Source organism: Arachis hypogaea, chromosome 12 (assembly GCF_003086295.3).
Source record: "Arachis hypogaea cultivar Tifrunner chromosome 12, arahy.Tifrunner.gnm2.J5K5, whole genome shotgun sequence".
NCBI classification, from domain to species: Eukaryota; Viridiplantae; Streptophyta; class Magnoliopsida; order Fabales; family Fabaceae; genus Arachis; species Arachis hypogaea.
Genome location: NC_092047.1, coordinates 7112317 through 7126690, shown reverse-complemented (window position 1 = coordinate 7126690; position 14374 = coordinate 7112317). Strand labels below are relative to the sequence as shown.

Sequence of the window (14374 nt, the reverse complement as noted above, 5' to 3'; positions counted from 1 at the left end):
TTTTACTAAGAATATTCTGTTATCTTTAACGTTATACACACGGCAGGGATTTAATTGAAAAAAAAATTAAGGTGCAGGGACCCAATTGAAAAGAAAAAAAAAGTATAGGAACCTAATTAAAAATTCGGTGAAACTATAAGGACCTACAGAGTAATTGAACCTAATTAAGAAAACGTAGCTTTTTTTTTTTTTTTTGGTTTCCCGCGGTATCTCTTAACCCGACAGGTCAAGAACTAATCCGTCGCGGTACTGAGCTCCATTTAAGGGTTTGCCGGTGGTCAATGAGTTGCTGCATGCACAAGGCGGGATTCGAACCCCTGACACTTGCTTAAGCGGACTAGTGAGCTAACCACTAGACCAACCCAACTTGGTTACGTAGCTTTTTTATATATGGAAAAAGGGCATCAAATTTAAATGGGCCGATTTGGGCCACTGTAACGAAATCGGATTTAGTCGAGCCCAAAAATTATTACGAAAAAAAATTAATTAGTGAAGGATACTAACGACGTCGTTCCAGTAATTTATGCTAATTCTGATCTTGGTTGCCCTATTTTCATTTTTCAAAAACCCTAACCACCAAAACCCCCTTCAATTTTCTTCCACTTCAGCTCCAGCTTCAGTTTCAGTTTCAGTTTCAGCTACCAACTACAATGGGTGCGAAAAGGAAGAAGAGGAGCAAGGGTTCCGATAGTGACGAAGATGATGAGAGAGATTCACCGCCACCAAAGAAGCAAGGAGCTTCTGCTTCCTCCGATTCCAATTCGATTAAGCAGAAATCGAAGAAGGAGATACTTCCTTCGATGATAAAGAACAAGGAGAAGAGATCTGAGATCCATGCCAAGATCAAGCGCCAGAAGAAGCTTGAGAAGCGCAACAAGCTCAAGGAACGCCAAGCCGCTGAGAAAAGAGCTCTTGAGCTCGGCGAAGAGGTTCTACTTTGATTCAATTGTATTAATGTTTTTTTTTTCAAGAGAATAATTGCATTTGTTATTGGAATTTGTTGTATGCTTGGATTGGTGATTAGGATAAAAAATGTGATTTTTATGTTAAAATATCCTGATTTCGTTGCAGTTACAAATAAAGATCACTAATTTTAGCCTTTTTTTTTTAAATTAAAATGTTTGTCTAAGCTTGTGATTGTGATATGTTTAGAATGTTTATCTTAATTCACCGGAATTGAATTGCTTCATTGTTTGTTTTGAGCGGGTGCAGCCTCCAGAGAAGAAGGTTCCACGCACCATCGAGAACACCAGGGAATTCGACGAGACTGTTTGCATGCCCGACGATGAAGAGGTTTTTCTTTTTACACTGTCTCCCTTGATCCCGTTTGTTTCACTTCAAAGTTAATTAATTTGAACCTTTCTTTTCCATGTTTTGCTTTTGAGTAGTCTGCTAGCTCCTAGGAGGGAAAATAAGAAAAAGCATATAGAAAGCTGTTAAGAAAGAAGTTGGCCTATATTTTCTTTACAGATATGGTTTATGACACCGCTCACGCAATGTCGTTGTTTAGTTGACATGCTTAGTTGTACATTTTGAGTTAGTTCTTGTTAGAATTAAGGTTTTAGTTTTTGTTGTACTTAGACTCTAGAGTAAGATTTGATTCAAAGTTCAAACATGTGTATAAATATGGGTAATTGGTATTATATCTTTAGTTAAGTTGATGGTAGAATTACTTCTGGTGGTAATTTCACCTTTTTTTCTACAGAGGAATATGCATCATTGTGATTTACTAATCAGATGAGATTCAAAATTTTTAATCATGTTTAGTTTTAATTTCCCTTTTTTTATTTTGCATGTTGAATTGCAACTGAGATGATTTTAACTGTTTGTTTAAAAAATGGTTTATTTGATTTTCTTTTTTGGTATTTTTTTGCAGTTATTTGCAGGAAATGATGCTGATGAGTTCAGTAAAATTTTGAGCCAGCAACAAACTCCAAAGATATTAATCACCACTTGCCGTTTCAATTCTTCGGTAAGTCTGCTACATGGTATTGCTTTTGTTCATTATGCCTTTTTTCTTCCTTTGCCTTGTTTCTTACATGTTTGCATCTTTTGGTTGAAAATAACTTAATCTGCAGAGGGGACCTGCTTTTATATCAGAATTGCTTTCTGTTATACCAAATGCACATTACTTCAAGAGAGGAACCTATGATTTAAAAAAGGTAATGGGCGTCTGTTCTCTATGTAGGTGTTTAATATGGAGAGTCCATTTGAATCTTCTTTCTAATTTTGATGTGAATGTCAGATTGTAGAATATGCAAAGAAAAAGGACTTCACTTCTATGATAGTTGTTCACACCAATCGCCGGGAGCCAGGTAGGTTCAGGTCCTAGATAAGTTTAATGTTTTTACAATGTTATTTGTAGGATACTCTTATGCCTTTTCCTTTAGATTTCAGTGTGACGTCTATACAACATTTTAATTCCTCACTACATTGATTTGCAGATGCTCTCTTAATCATTGGATTGCCTGATGGACCTACTGCTCACTTCAAGCTTTCAAAGCTTGTTTTGCGCAAGGATATAAAGGTATGATGTTTGTTCTTTATAAACATGATAATTTGTATGGGTCTATGGAATTGGTCTGCATATTTTTCAGTATGACTACAAAATTCATCCGCAAAATCGTGGGTGGAAAAAGAAAATGTTTTATGATGCGGTGCCTCAAGTCAAGAGGTGTTAGCCATTCTAACTTATTTTGGTTGGGTTCCTTTTTGTATTTGTATTCATATACAAGAAACAATTACTTTTAAGTTCCATAAGTGTATACATATATCGGCCTTTGTTAATAGGAAATATTGGTAGATGAATCCATTTCTATTGATATTAAGTGTGGCATGTTATGTTAAAGGTAAGTAGGCAATGAAGTATCCAACTTCTGTTGTTGATTCTATTATATTTTCCCTTTCAGAATCATGGAAATCCAACCAGTCACAAGCCTGAGCTTGTGTTCAATAACTTCACAACGCGTTTGGGGCATCGAGTTGCAAGGTCAGTCTTTACTCTTATGCTTAGTTTCTTATATGTTTCATTTGTTGTTTAACATTTATATGTTACTGGATGTGCTTCATTCTAAATTCTGTTATATTCAGATGTATGTATAATTGAAATGATGTTGTACTTGTGAGTGTTATTTTTTTAAGAATTATTTTGAAAAGGGTGCAAACAATCACAAGGCTACCTTTCCTATTCTCCAAATTATCAATATTTTCTCTAGATCCTTGTCTGTCTGTGTAGCAATACTTTGTGTTACCCATTTTTTAAATCTCCTTATTTAATGATTTTTCCTCCTTTTAAATAGATTGATACAGTCACTTTTCCCACAAGAACCAGAATTTAAAGGCCGACGAGTGGTTACGTTCCACAATCAGAGAGACTTCATATTCTTCCGACATCATCGGTATATATCCCTTTGACTTACAAGCTACTAATATTGTCTACTTTTTACACTATTAATGATTTCATTTCCTGTTGTTAAGGTATATCTTTGAAACCAAAGAAATTAAAAAGACTGATACTAAAGGTAAAAAGGACGAAAAGGGGACAAATGAGAAAGTTCCTGATCACAAAACAATAGCTCGTCTTCAGGTTCGTGTCAGCTCTTTGCTATTTGCTTTTCATTTACCACTAAAACTCTGCTTGTTGACTATTTGGTATTTATGTTAAACATGGCTCTGATGTTTTGCATTTACCTTCATTTTGGTCCAAATGTTTCTTATACTTCTTAGTGTTCAGCATTTTAGCTAATTATTCATTCAAGCGTTGTTACTGTTTGAGGCCTCCAAACCTGTCTCTAATGAATTCTTTGAAAATGCAGGAATGTGGCCCTCGTTTCACATTGAAATTGATCAGCCTGCAGCATGGAACATTTGACTCCAAGGGAGGAGAATATGAGTGGGTTCATAAGGTAATTTACTTGTTAACCAAGCCTTATTGCTGTTTCAATTCCTTATATGACTTTGCTAATCATTTCTACCGTCTTCTTAACACTGCTGTTTTTTTGTTTCTGTTTCTGTTTTCTATCTGTCCTTGTTCTTCTTTTACCTCACTTTTAGCCGGAAATGGATACAAGTCGGAGGAGGTTTTTCCTATAGTTCATGGAGAGTTGCATTTTGGAAGTTATTTCTTTTGGAGTAGGTTTTATCTGACAAAGATGGTTGTTGCTTATCTTGAAGTTGTGGCAATCTGTCAGCATGGTTTTTCATGTATTTCCCCCCTTGCTTTTGGGGTCTAAATTCCTCAAATCTCTGTATACCAGTGCTCAATTTTGACCTTATGTCCATTGTTAGTTCTCACAATTTAAATATAGTTTCTTAACTTGGAAATTGTTTGCTTCTACCATATTGATTTTCTTGAGCACCATTGCTTTTATTCATGTGCTACAATTTTATAAAAGCTTAGGCAAATTAAGTCAGAGAATTGATTCCAAATGAGCTGTACCATCTGTACTTTATGGCTTCATCAGGGATATGAATGTAACATACCAATCCTAGAAATGACAAGCAAGAATTGTTATTCAAATATTATGGAATTGAATTTATTATATTTATTATTATTAGTAGTAGTAGAAGAAGTAGTAGTAGTGTTACTATTTTATAGTGTTTGAATTTCTAAGATGATTCTGGGAGGTGTTCCAAACTTTAATAATCTTTTTTATATATATTATTGTAATTGTTATTAATATTAGGTCTTATCCATGGAAAGAGATTAGCCATATGATGGATGAAACAAGCTGTGATCTTGTCAAACTCTTGATACAACTTCTGTGATCTGTCTTTAGTTAGGTCCACACGGTTCAACCGCTCTAATATCAATCAAATTGTGCTTCACCAATATATTCAAAAATATCTAGGGTTTGTTTGGTTCTTAATTTTTAATATTATGTTTTTCTATGAATAAGTTTATCATCTGGTTTTATTCTTCTTTTTATAATGCTATCTATTTTTGAGATCGTGAATGAAACTATGAAAGAGTGGAAGCATGAAAACAATTATTTATTAAAAAAATAATTCTAATTCTAAGACAATAACTTTAGATTGTTGAGGCGTTATTGTCTTTTGGTCATTTTGAACAGTTGGGAAGAAAAATAAATGTTGCAGATGAAATTGTTTCCTCTTTTCTTTGATATTGGCCTTTCCATTAATCAAAAGGTGAATTGGATACTTATCCTTAACATATACCATACCCCACGCTGCCAAATTTATCATCATTTATCACTTTAATGTGGTCCATTGTCTACCTTGTGTTCCTTATCTTTTTTTTTTTTTTCCCTTCTTTTATAATATAATTTTAATAAAACATGGTCACAATTCATAATTCAAAGAAGTGAGAAATTACTGTCTCAATGAGCAAAAGATAAAGACCAGAAACAAAAACCAAGTGAAAGTCATCTTTCCTTAAACACCAAAAGCTAGATTTAATTTGTTCCACCAAAAAGACTTATGTTAGCATATACGTTAAGTATAATATTAATCACTTATTTATTATTAAAGATTTAATTAGAGAGTTAATTTTTCTTGTTAATATCAGTTAATTTTTTAAAAAATAATTTCTATCTTAATTTTTAAATCATAAATTTTTAAAATCCTAACTTCTAATCCCAAATCTTCTAAAAAATAAGAACTAGAAAATCAATTTTATAATAAAAAAGGTTAATATTAATTAATTAAAAATTAATTCATATATTTATTCTATTTTGTATCATTAAGTGAGGTGCCGACTTACTTTCAATAAAATTTTTTATTATGAAAAAAAAGTGAATCTATATGTGTATTATACTTGATATTAATATGCATATATAATGTTAATCTTCCATCACATATAATATATCTCATTCCATTTTTTGTTTTATTTTCTATATGACTTATTTATTAGTCATGTTTTAATGTTTTATTTTTAGGCAAGTGGATGCTGTCATGTTGTATAATTGTGTATCTGTCTTGTATTTTTTGGTTATTCATTGTATTTTTTAGTTTGATAGACTAAGGATTAATCTGTTACAGATTTAAACTCCATTTAAAAATTTACTGCTAGCCAATAAATTATTGTATATACAAAATAAAATTCAAACTCTTAATACTTATTTAAACGGATGAGTAAATTGATCACTCGACTAACTAAATTGATTATCTATCTTATATGGAGGTGATTTTAAAATCATAAGGAAAAGGGACACCGACATGTATAATTTGCATTTCTTTCCTAAACTTTGGTTAACCACAAAAAATTGCATTCCGTGTCCATTTAGATATTAATAAAATAGGGGGATGAAGCAATCATTATTTGAAAAAAAAAAAAAGAAATTAAAGGAAAAAAAGAAAAGAAGGAATGGAAGGAGGGAGGTATAAATAACCATTTGACTCTCTTGAATAAAACTATATTAATGAAGTTAAAGAAAAAGAAAATGAAAACTGGATCATGAATAAAGTATTACTAGACAATCACAACAATAGCAGAAACTTTTCTCTTTTAGGAAGGTTGATTTTTATATGATGTCAATGTTATATTTTGTAACTGGCCTGCTATGAAAACCACAGTATTATTTTAATAATAATAATAATCATAATAATATAATACCTTTCGTACAAAAAAAAAGATCAATTTGTTTTCTCAAAATTATTCCAAAATTTGGATGAATAATAATATTATAAAAGTGCAAACATTATAATAGGTCCAAATCAGTATCCTATTAAGCATGGATTAGTGAAATATTATTTTTCAAGATTACGTTATGTAAACTCAAAAAATTAGTTATTAAATTAATTATTTATATAAAATATATATTATGATATAAATATATACATTAAAAATATATAATATAATAGATATAATTTTATATGAAAATATAATAATTGATTTAATAGTTAATTTTTTTTGTGTGTATAACATTTTATTATTTTTGTAAGAACAACCTAAAGGCTAATTTTTTTTGTTATGGATGTAAAAGTGGTGATATACCTTAACATTGTAATTTTTTGTGTTTTTTAAAATTGTGAAAATTATACAAATCGAAGGGTCCGATTTCTGTACTTCAAAATTTTTAATTTATTTTAACACAAATCGGATGGTCCAATTTGTGTACCTCTAGAAATAAGAGGACGGTCCGATTTCTGTACTTCTAATAAATCACGGTCCAATTTTTATTTCTCTAGTAAAACGATTTCACATTTAAGAATAATACCCCAATAATCTATATTTTAAAAAAATACTATTATCATTCTAATATTAAAAATAAAAAATTCTAAACTAATAATTAGATATTTGAATATTTCGCAAAGATTTTTAGATTCCTTATTGGCATTAACCAAACAAAAAAAGGTATCAAATTGAATATACGTACCTTAGGTTTGGCACTGATTACTAAGTTTAATATGTAATTTATTTTTTATAAAGGTTACTTGGATCATCAGTCTCATTTTCTAAAAATTCTTCATTTTGGGGGAATTGGGTGCTGTACAAAATAAGCAACACCAATAAACTCAGTGGAGAAAACTTTAACTATCATGGTAAAGTATTAAATTAGTTATTTATGTTTGGGCGTAATTCTATTTTGTTTTTTAAAATTTAAAATATTTTATATTAAAAAAATTTTATTTAATTTTAGTGTAATTTTATTGTGACGTTAAAAATAAATAATTAACGAAATGTCTTATATATTAGTAGTATAAGAATAAGATTGATAATTTAGAGAACAAATACGAATTTTAAAGACACAAAATTAACTGTGAATACATCAATATATTTATTTATCATTTTCTTTAGTTCTATAAAAAATACTTTATTTAAATTTTAAAAAACATTATAAATAAATATATTAATGCATTCACAGTTGATTTTGTATCTCGAAAATTTATACTTATTCTCTAGATTATTGATCTTATTTTTGTACTACTATTAGGACATTTTATTAATTACTTTAAATTTTAACAATTAAGACAGAATTACACCTAAACATAAGGGACCAATTTTATACTCTATCCTAATCAAAATAATTAATAAAACAGTAAAAAATAATAACAATAATTCTTTTCCAAAGAATAGTGATTATTCCAATAAATTACTTTGACTAAAAAATTTTACTAGTTTATTCCTTTCTTTTTCATGCGAAGATGATGATTGATTTCTCTGAACTTCCAAGGCAAACAAAGAGAAGAAGAAAGGAATAAATTCCATTCACATTCTTCTTTCTGCTAGGGCATCACTTCACCCACAATTTGATGATGTTAACAAATATTCAGATTAAAATATTGCTAACCTAACTCAACCAATTGGGAAAGCTTATTCCATTCTAAAATAGAAACAATAATTTAAATACATTTCTGTGGTAAATTTAGTAATTTACCACTACATGAATTATTTTGAAAATAGTTATAGCAAGAGCTTTTAAAATTTAGAATAAATGTCAAATTAATTTTTTAAAATTTTTAATCGAATATTTTTGTCACCTTGGACCCTAATAAATTTTTAGACTTTAGAAATTCTAAAAAATTATTCCTGCTGGATTAATTGGTATTTTTATAATTTTAAATATGACTAATTTGTCTTAAAGCATATTCTTTTAGAATTAATTATTTTATAACAAAATTTATTAAAAATTATTTGTTTAATATTTATACTAAAAAATTGATTAAAAATAATAAATAAACCAATATATCCAATAATTTTTTTTGAAAACTACTAAAAAAATAAAAATTTATTAAAAACTAAAAATATTCAAATTTAGGGACTAATTTAAATGATTATTCTAAAACTTACCTTAGTGGGAAGGCTAATTAATTTAGAGTTACGGTATCTATGAATTATTGTAAATTAAAAAAAAAAAAAGATACACTAGTTGAGTCAACCAATACCATTCATAAAACTACATATTTAATTATTTCTCCATAATATAATAATGCACAATATAATGAATGACATAACAAAATTATTAGTCATAGATATACCATAGATCAAAATTAAATAAATAAATAAATAAATGTCTATTTGCATAGGCGTGTTGCCCAGTTGCCTTGCTGATAATGCAGTAATGCTAGTTGCTTCATAAAGTGTCCTTCAATGATAATAAAAAAAAAATGAAAACAAAATTAGAAAACAAAATAAAAGAAAAAGAATAAAAATAAGATTCCAATTTCACAGAAACAGCATCGCACCTCTCTCTCTCTCTCTCTCTCTCTCTCTCTCTCTCTCTCTTCCATAAACAGTCATCTAACAACGAATCCAGAACAAAAGCTCTCTCTTTCTCTATATATACTACTCATACAACGAATGGAACAACGTTAACGACAAAAGAAGCCTTAAAAAGGAGCTTCAATTATATTTGCTTTTCAAAGCTTCATTTATTCAAACGCTGCTATTATTAGTGACCCATTTCAGCTTCCTACAGAAAGCACAAAACTTTGCTTCTAGTTTTTCCAGAACCTTCTTTTCTTAGTACCCCTTTTGGACAGTGGCTAGGATTTTGAAAATGGTAAGTGATTTCTCGCTTTTGTACCTAAAAAAGTTAGGTTTTTTGCTCATTTGGGTCTTAGTTTTGATGTTCAAAACTTAAACAAGTTTTGTTTTCAGCTCAAATTTGATTTTGGGGTGGTTTTGTTATGGATTTGGAGAAAACAAAAGAAGGGGATTTTGATGTTGGTTTATGCTTGGAATTTCAGGTAGTAGCTGCAGGTTCTAGTGTTGCTAAGCTCAACTTGAGAAAAGGGAAGGGTTCTTCTTATAATGTTATGAGCGGTGGTGATAACAGTGATGGAGATCTTTCCATTGTTAGTAATAACAGTGACAGTGAGTGTTGTTCATCATCAATGGTGGAGGTGGAAAGGGGTCCTTCATGTGTTTCATTCACCACTTTCAATATCTTGGCTCCTATTTACAAAAGGATTGATCCAAAGGTCAGGTCTTGTGCTATTTTCCCTTAGTTTTTAACATTTATGCAATCACTTGTGTCTTAATTCGTGTGTTTTTGAACAGAACCAAAGCCTCAGGGAAAGTGAGTTCAGGTACTCCTGGTTGTCCAGGAATGAAAGTATTCTGAATTCCTTGCTTGCTGAATCATCTTCCATAATGTGCCTTCAGGTAGCAATTTCTCTCTTTTCTTGGTAGAAAGTGTAGGAATTTTAAGTATGAGTAGTATTAGTATATGTTTGAGTCAAGATGTGATTTCTGGTCAATTTTGTGGTTTTAGGCTTAATCCAATAATTTAGATATCCTTGAGTGTTGTGTGTGTGACTTATGATCCTTGTTTCATTTGTAGGAATTTTGGGTTGGAAATGAAGAACTTGTTCACATGTATGAGGAGAAACTAGGGGATGCTGGTTACCATCTCTTCAAGCTTGCTCGAACCAACAACCGGGGAGATGGTAAGTGTGTGTGAAAATGAAATTCATGCTCCATCTTGCTTAGATATTTGGATTGCTATTGTAGTAGTTAGTACTAAGTACCGATGTTCTATGCATTCGAGGTTTTCCGATTTTTGTCATAATCTAAATTATAAGTTTCTCCAAGTAAATTTGTTACTCTGTAGCTGAAAACTCATATCTACTATACTTTATGCAGGTCTTCTTACTGCTATACACACAAAATATTTACATGTTGTGAATTATCGGGAGTTGTTTTTAAATGATTTCGGTGATCGTGTTGCTCAGTTGTTACACGTTCAGTCTATTGCCCCTGTTTCGCAAAACCAAATGGGAAGTCTTTACCAAGAGTTTCTTATTGTGAACACACACCTGTTATTTCCTCACGATTCGAGTCTATGTATAGTGAGATTGCATCAGGTATGTCCACGTTTTTCTTCTTATTCATATATGAATTTTGTTTTCAATATTATCTTAGCTTTCACTGTCTTTGTAGGTTCACCAAATTTTGCAGCATGTGGAATTGTTTCAAAAAGAAAACAGGCTGAAACCGATGCCTATTATACTCTGCGGGTGAGTTTATTGTCGATTTTGCTGCAATGTTGGTATGCTTAACAGAATCAGGTTTCCTAATAGTGTGAACTTCAATGTTCAATCTAATGCAGTGACTGGAATGGAAGTAAGAAAGGGCATGTATACAAGTTTCTTAGGTCACAAGGGTTTGTTTCATCATATGACTGTTATGCAGATTCCCACAAGGTTAATATCTTACTAGTTCATAAATTCTAAAGCTTTCTTTTAGATTTTCGTTTTCATGTTTCTTTATTGTCTTGTTAATCCAGCAGTGGGTTAGTCACCGAAATCATAGAGGAAATATCTGCGGTGTCGACTTCATTTGGCTTTGCAATCCAAACCAACCACGGAAACCTTTGAAGACAAGTTGGGCTGAAGCTGTTTTTAGCATACTCAAGGTGAGTAATACTATGCTGCTTATAGGTTGATTTGTAAAATTTGCTGATGAACTTAGAGACTTAAGCGGTGCGTTTGTTCCGGCTTATCTTGTCAGAAATTACTTACTTCATTGAAAACAAAAAATCAATGTTCACATATTTGGATAAATTGTTTTGAACAATTAGGATTTGAAAAGAACAAAACAACATTTCTCAGCTTTTGTTTTGTAGAAGCTGAAAAGTAGTAGCTTTTCAGAAAAATTGGTTTCCAGCTTTTTAATTATATAGAAGATTTTAGTTTAAAAGTTACTTTTTCCGAACCAACATGGGTTGGTTGAGTGACTACTTCACTCGTCTGCTTAGGCAAGTGTGGGGTTTGAATCCCGCCTTGTGTATGCAACAATCCATTGGCAGATTAGTCCTTAAGCTTGTCGAGTCGGGGATACTGTGAGAAATAAAAAAATTACTTTTTCCTAGAGATGAAACAAACACCCCTCTCCAACATATCTGACAGACTTATATTATATTATCCTTTTGATTTGTCAAAGATTCATATTCATAGGACTCCCATTGTTGTAAAAAATTAATGAAACCATATATGCTCATGTGCATTATCCTTGTGGCTCTGAATATGACCTTTTTCCTTTGGGGATTTGATTTCAGTACCAGCTACGAAAAGCTTCGCTGTCTGAAGACAGTGCATTTACATTTCTGAAGGGAGACAATTGTGCCGATGCTGTGACATATCTTAGTTTCCATGAGGCACTGCGGCAGGTATACTTCACAATCTGCTAATATATGATAATGACAGAGATATGAGGCAGTGAACTTAATCATTTATATGTTGCAACTGTTTTCCAGGTAAAATTAGTTGATGTGCCTAATGGCTTATGCATTCAGCAGTTCCAAGATCTATGGAATCAAGCAGATGTTGATGGAAATGGGGTCATCGACTTAGAGGAATTCAAGGTATTTCACATATCTACATTAATTACATGTCCCATTACCTGCAGGTGTTTTCTTTATCGCCCCAAATCCAAACTCATATCTGTCTTTGCTTCGCTTCAAACGTGATCTTTCCTGTCTGAAATATAATCTCTGACTTATGATTTATGAAAATGAAACACAGTACTAAAAATATCATGTAAGTTCCAAATATAGTTAAAGTTATCCCCCTACAAATTCTAAGCAATGTTAAAAAAGTTTAAATTTATCAAATCCGATAATCTATCTAAAACATTCATTTGTGTATATGTTTGGGATGAGTACGGGGCAGGGCGACCACTACCCATACCTGTCCCATATCCAAACAATTATTGTCAGGTATTGTCGGTATATGCTCCAAAATCCAGTAAATGGTTGAAAAACCTGCCTCGTTCTGGGCGTGCAGATCAGTCGGCTCAAATTGCCGTCCCTGTTCAGTATATATTTGATTGGTTTAGTTTAATATTGTAGAGATTTATGTGATTTAGTTTGATGTTAGATTGATTCTATGGATGTTAACATACTTTCATAGTTGTGATATCCACCTTGAACACTATTTCTTACATAGTATCCGGTCCTCCTCGTTTCGCTTCCTCGTGTCTATGTTCATCTTTGTTTCGGTTATGCATGTCTTCGTTCATCCGCAACCTTAAGCCGAAGTTGATGCCTTCATCCAATCTCTAATTTCACTTTAAAGATCCACATAGTAATACCAAAACCTAACATATTCCATATGTTAATAAAACTGTGATATCTGACTTTTGCAGCAAAAGATTTGGAACTCTACATGTCCAGAACCTGTATTGGAAAGCTTCAATGGTTGCATGGAGGATGTGAATGCGACGAATGAGCACGAAACCATCGGCTTTAAGGTGAAGACAGCGATGTTGTTCCCTCGAGAAGTCGAGAGAGGACATTGGCCAGAAGAGTATTCTCTTTCAGATCATGCTAGGCTCACTGCTGTGTTTTCACCAGCAAAGATGAGATGCTATGGATCACAAAAACTATAGCTAGTTACTCCATACTTTATAATATCAGTATAAGCTTTTGTTAGACTTTTCTTTTCCTTTTTTCTTTTTTGACTTTTTAGGTTGTGGAAGTATATTATAGTGTATAGTCCTAAGAAAAATTATTTCTCTGTTGTGGAGTCAAAAGAAAAAAAGAAAGGTAGGAAAAATTTGTAATCAAATTTTGGTAAGTCCTGGCCAAATTTTTCTGGCAATAGGGTGAAAATTTTTGCATTGTAAGAATTGTAAGAAAGGAATCTCTAGGCATGCCTTTCTTTTCTCTAATTTACCCTTCTAAGTTACTATTACCCCAAACATCATTTTCATTAGTTCATCCCATTCAAATTATTAGTCTCAATTTTTTGTAAGAAAAAAACAAAAACCTACAAGCATTGATATTTTATTGAGTTGTTGATGGTAATCAGTGGCTAAGAAAAGGGGGTTGAATCTTAGTTTCTTTTTGTTAAATATTAATTTCTGCCCTTTTGAAGAAACTTCAGGAGATAATTCTGCTTTTGTCGTGTTGAGTTGAGAGACTTTTGTTTTGTCTCGTGTCGAATTTAGAGACATTTTTTGTTTTCGTCTCCAGATTAACAGAAACTGAGAAAGGAGTAGAAAAGAAGAATTAAAACCAGATATATTCTGGTTCAGCCACTAGGTGTAATGTGGTTTATATACAGTTTTCATCACAATAATAATGGAATTTCACTATATTATCATAACATTACAAATACCAATTTTTTCCTAGGAACTACTCATTCCTATCTGGGACAAATCCAGATTTTACACTCAATCTGAATTTAACTAGGACTCAAAACTTAGTTTTCAACCGCAAAGTGCTAACTCAACTTGCAAGGGAATCTTCACAGGATCATGAATCACAATATACAAATGTACAAAAAAACTCTGAAACATCTATGGCTTTTTTTCTAATATTGATCACTGCTTTTTATCTCTCACTGGCTTTTTTTTACAAACCTCACTATATTTGTCTTTTACCATGAGATTCAGACAGACAATATTAAAAAAAAGAAACTAAAATGAAATTCATTGAGGAGAAGAATTTCAGATAGCTTGGGAAGT

The 14374-nt window shown here is 31.5% G+C and overlaps 2 protein-coding genes across 3 annotated transcripts; both read left to right on the top strand.

Moving 5' to 3' along the window:
* Positions 1–416: 416 nt before the first annotated feature.
* On the top strand, positions 417–4519 carry LOC112726627 (uncharacterized). Its single transcript, XM_025776102.3, has 11 exons — positions 417–929; positions 1213–1293; positions 1877–1972; positions 2079–2162; positions 2246–2315; positions 2445–2527; positions 2910–2989; positions 3300–3398; positions 3478–3586; positions 3816–3905; positions 4054–4519. The coding sequence occupies exons 1-11, from the start codon at positions 651–653 to the stop codon at positions 4090–4092; spliced, it is 1110 nt and encodes a 369-aa protein (XP_025631887.1). The 5' UTR covers positions 417–650; the 3' UTR covers positions 4093–4519.
* Positions 4520–8912: 4393 nt separating this feature from the next.
* On the top strand, positions 8913–13606 carry LOC112726626 (uncharacterized calcium-binding protein At1g02270). Of its 2 annotated transcripts, none has more exons than XM_025776100.2 (11): positions 8913–9464; positions 9652–9885; positions 9965–10069; positions 10248–10353; positions 10550–10770; positions 10847–10923; positions 11016–11109; positions 11196–11321; positions 11964–12074; positions 12162–12269; positions 13052–13606. In XM_025776100.2, exons 1-11 carry the CDS (start codon positions 9462–9464, stop codon positions 13292–13294), a joined length of 1428 nt encoding a protein of 475 aa, XP_025631885.1. In that variant the 5' UTR covers positions 8913–9461; the 3' UTR covers positions 13295–13606. The 2 variants fall into 2 exon arrangements, with proteins under 2 accessions (XP_025631885.1, XP_025631884.1); XM_025776099.2 differs by having other exon boundaries at positions 9015–9464; positions 11193–11321.
* The last annotated feature ends 768 nt before the right edge of the window (positions 13607–14374 follow it).

What these genes read in the sequence shown, in the direction of transcription:
- LOC112726627 (XM_025776102.3), top strand. Translation starts at nt 651, where the DNA reads ATGGGTGCGAAAAGGAAGAAGAGGAGCAAGGGTTCCGATAGTGACGAA. An exon ending in CACCAATCGCCGGGAGCCAG is followed by an intron (nt 2,316 to 2,444) that starts GTAGGTTCAGGT and finishes ATTGATTTGCAG; the next exon opens with ATGCTCTCTTAATCATTGGA. An exon ending in AATATGAGTGGGTTCATAAG is followed by an intron (nt 3,906 to 4,053) that starts GTAATTTACTTG and finishes CCTCACTTTTAG; the next exon opens with CCGGAAATGGATACAAGTCG.
- LOC112726626 (XM_025776099.2), top strand. An exon ending in AACCAACAACCGGGGAGATG is followed by an intron (nt 10,354 to 10,549) that starts GTAAGTGTGTGT and finishes TACTTTATGCAG; the next exon opens with GTCTTCTTACTGCTATACAC. An exon ending in ATGCCTATTATACTCTGCGG is followed by an intron (nt 10,924 to 11,015) that starts GTGAGTTTATTG and finishes AATCTAATGCAG; the next exon opens with TGACTGGAATGGAAGTAAGA.